At 49.3% G+C, this 3,141-nt stretch overlaps 1 protein-coding gene across 1 annotated transcript in view; it reads right to left on the bottom strand.

Moving 5' to 3' along the window:
- The window catches only part of LOC104468223 (myelin transcription factor 1-like), a 7,228-nt gene extending 5,380 nt beyond the window's left edge, over positions 1 to 1,848 (bottom strand). Inside the window, exon 1 of the mRNA XM_010082277.1 lies at positions 1,842 to 1,848. Within this exon, the coding sequence (XP_010080579.1) occupies positions 1,842 to 1,846 (5 nt within the window). The 5' untranslated portion in view covers positions 1,847 to 1,848. The remainder of the gene's footprint in view (positions 1 to 1,841) is intronic.
- Between the last annotated feature and the right edge of the window lie 1,293 nt (positions 1,849 to 3,141).

The raw sequence follows: 3,141 nt of genomic DNA, 5'->3' as shown, positions 1-3,141 counted from the left end.
TCCTCAATGGATCATACATGGAAGGAACCTTAGAGATCGTCTAGTTCCAGCCTCCTGCCATGGACAGGGACACCTCCCACCAGCCCAGGTTGCCCAAAGCCTCATCCAGCCTGGCCTTGAACCCCTCCAGGGATGGGGCATCCACAGCTTCTCTGGGCACCCTGGGCCACTGCCTCACCCCCCGCACAGGGAAACATTTCCTCCTCATATCCAATCTAAATCTCCCCTCTTTCAGCTTAAAACCGTTACCTTCGTCCTGTCCCTCCACCCCCTGATCCAGGGCCCCAAATGGGGCAGACGGGGATGAGCAAAGCCCCAGCTTTTCCAGCCCCGTGGGGCACGTGTCCCCAGGGAAAACACAGCAAGGGGCAGCCTCCCACCCAGAGCCCTCCAACTGGGGGGAAAGAAGCAAAGGTGCAACAGCCGGCCGATGCACGACAGCACTTGCTGCTTGTCCTTTCCTTCGCTGTGTCTGTGTAATGGCACTGCATTACAATAGCACCAGCAATTTAGTGTATTGGAGCCAAAAAAGGATTTTTTTTTCCCCCACAGATTCTCAAGTAGGTTGCTTAATTTTTAATAAACTCCACTAAGTCCTGCTAATTATCACACAGCTCATTTAACTGGGAGCCTTTCCTTCCTGTAGACTGGGGAGTAAGCACAGCACAGATGGCTCAAATACCAACTCGCTCTTAAAGGTCCTTTCCCCAGCTTGTGCATCCCAGTTTCCCACAGCTCCTGCGGGGAGGGTTCCCACTCCGGTTCAGCCTCTGCTCCCGGGCAAAACCCGGGTACATGGAGGTACCCACCTCTGTGCTGCTGCAAAACCTGCCATGGGGTAGAATGGGGGAAAAAAGCTGCATTTGGGGACAGTCTGCAGAGCCCAAGGGGTTTGGCCAGAAATGCCAGCGCTCACGGGCATCCAGAAACTCTTGCAGGGGGTTGGTAAATTTTTTCCATGTTTATTTTTAACCCCTTCTGCCTGCACTTGCTGGGTGAGTGGACAGGATCCCGAAAGGCTGGGGATGCTCTGGGTTAACAAAGAATAGGGTGCTGGAGTCAGCGCTGGTCGAAGCCCCGCTGTGAGGTCTTTGGTGTCCTGCAGCTGCACGAGGGCTCGGGACACAGACCCCAACCCTCGCATCAGGCTCTGGATGCTTGAGCTTGCTCAGAGTCAGGACAAATGGATTTCACAGCAAATAAAAGCTCCTGAAGTGGACTAAGGGATTTAAAATCTCTGTTCCCAGTAGGAATAAACCCCCTGGGATGTTTTGAAAAATCTAGCCTGAAGCAGCAGAGAAAGGCTTTTTCAGTTTGCTTTTGAATATTCAGCCTTGTCAGAGACTCTGCAGGATGCATTTTATCCAGGGTTACCGACCCAGCTCAGTGCTGGGTAGTTTCTATTTCTATCCCGTTCCTGGGAGTTAAGCAAGCCCACCGGCACCCCTCACCTGCCCATCGCTGCCCAAAAACCTGCAAGGTTTTGCTTGACTTTGGGTTTTTACCCTCATTTCCAACACTGGTGGGTTTTTTTAGAAATTATATAAAGCAAAAGAAGAGGAACTGTCTGTGCCCTACAGCCTACCTTTCACCTCCGTAAAAACAAGTAAGAAAAAATAAAAATACACCGTCACCTCCCCATCACCCAATTTTCCAATCAAACTTACACCATTTTTGGGATCAAGGAAAAATTTCCCAGAAACCAAGGGGAAGAGCTTTGGCAGCACCTGCCCCAGCGCAGGCAGACGATGCTCTGGAGCAAGGGGAGGATGCAGGATGGATGCTGCTCCCCCGCGGAAATTGGTGCGAAGCAAAGGGGAGGGAGTTTCATCCGGACTTACTTCATCAGCTCCGGGTCTTCCTTATCATCCTTTGTCGGGGTGATCTTGATCCCACTTTTCTTGGCACGAGGGCAGCCTGACAGACTGTGGTTAAAAAGAGAAGAAAGGCCTGTCTCACTGGCAGAATCACTGCATTTGCTATTCCCCCGCTCCAGTCATCTTTCCCTTGAATTTCGCACACAGTGGTTTTGATCTCTCTCGTTTTGCAGCTTCACATCACGAGGAGAAGTCAGGAGGAAAAAAAAAAAAAATAAAAAATTGAGGGAGATGGACAGTAATTAATGGAGTCTAGATAAGAAGATATCTGCTAACAGCCTGCGATGTTTAATGGAATTGTTGAAACAGAAGGCTCAGATCTCTGCTATTAATGCTCTAAAGTGATAATAGAAGTCATAAATAGGTAGCATTATTAACAGGAACATTGCATCAGCTAAAATCTGACCCTTTGTCTTTTATTCTGTTGAAGGCAGCTTCTAATCAGATGCTGGAAACATCAAAAAAAAAAAAAAGAGAAGTCAGATTAAAGAGATGAAAATAGGCTTCAGTTGTCAGTAACATTAATGTTTTATTCAGAACTTTACAACTCTGCCCACTGCAGGGGGAAAAAAAAAAAAAGCAAAAAAAACCGCAAAACAAAAACCAGAAAGAGGCTACAAAGAAAATAATTTCAAGAAGATCTTACCTTCTATGCGATGCATAATTTCCTGTTATGTGACCAGAGCCGTCACAACCAGGAGTAGGGCACCTGCGGAGGAAAGGGACGCGCAGATTAGCCCGGGGATGCGAGCAGGGGATCGAGGCTTTGCGACAGCTCACTTCAAAGAGAAATCTGGGGACTGTCAACACAGAGGCAGGTTTTTCTTCCTGCCCCTTCTCCCCCCGTAAGAACAAGGTCTGGTCTGTAGTATCCACGCTACCAAAGTCAACGCATCGCTGCATGATGTCAGCGTTGGGAGAGGTGGGGTGTCAGGAGGTAGAGGGACGTGGGTCCCAGCCTCTGTTCATGAAGGGACAGCTCAGGAGGTGACAACAAAGGAGCCAAAAGAAGACCTCCAGGACAGCGTCTGTCTTCCTGAGGAAGACATAAGGAGATGGCAGGTAGCATCCAAGGCCATTGGGCTGCATGCGGGCACAGACAAGAAAACAGAAAAATAGCCTGCAGCTCTGGACAGCTTGGCCATGGAGCTTTCCTCCAAGGCCACCTCAGCCAACACCAAGAAGAAGCCCAGCAGAAGGTCTTGGCTCAGTTCTTGGTGATTTGGTGGTGGCTAATCTTATTCTTGATGCTGTTTCTAGGCAT

Source organism: Pterocles gutturalis, unplaced genomic scaffold, assembly GCF_000699245.1.
Source record: "Pterocles gutturalis isolate BGI_N339 unplaced genomic scaffold, ASM69924v1 scaffold22419, whole genome shotgun sequence".
Classification (NCBI taxonomy): domain Eukaryota; kingdom Metazoa; phylum Chordata; class Aves; order Pterocliformes; family Pteroclidae; genus Pterocles; species Pterocles gutturalis.
Note: the sequence above shows the minus strand (reverse complement) of the source record. Positions and strands in the feature narration are given on the sequence as shown.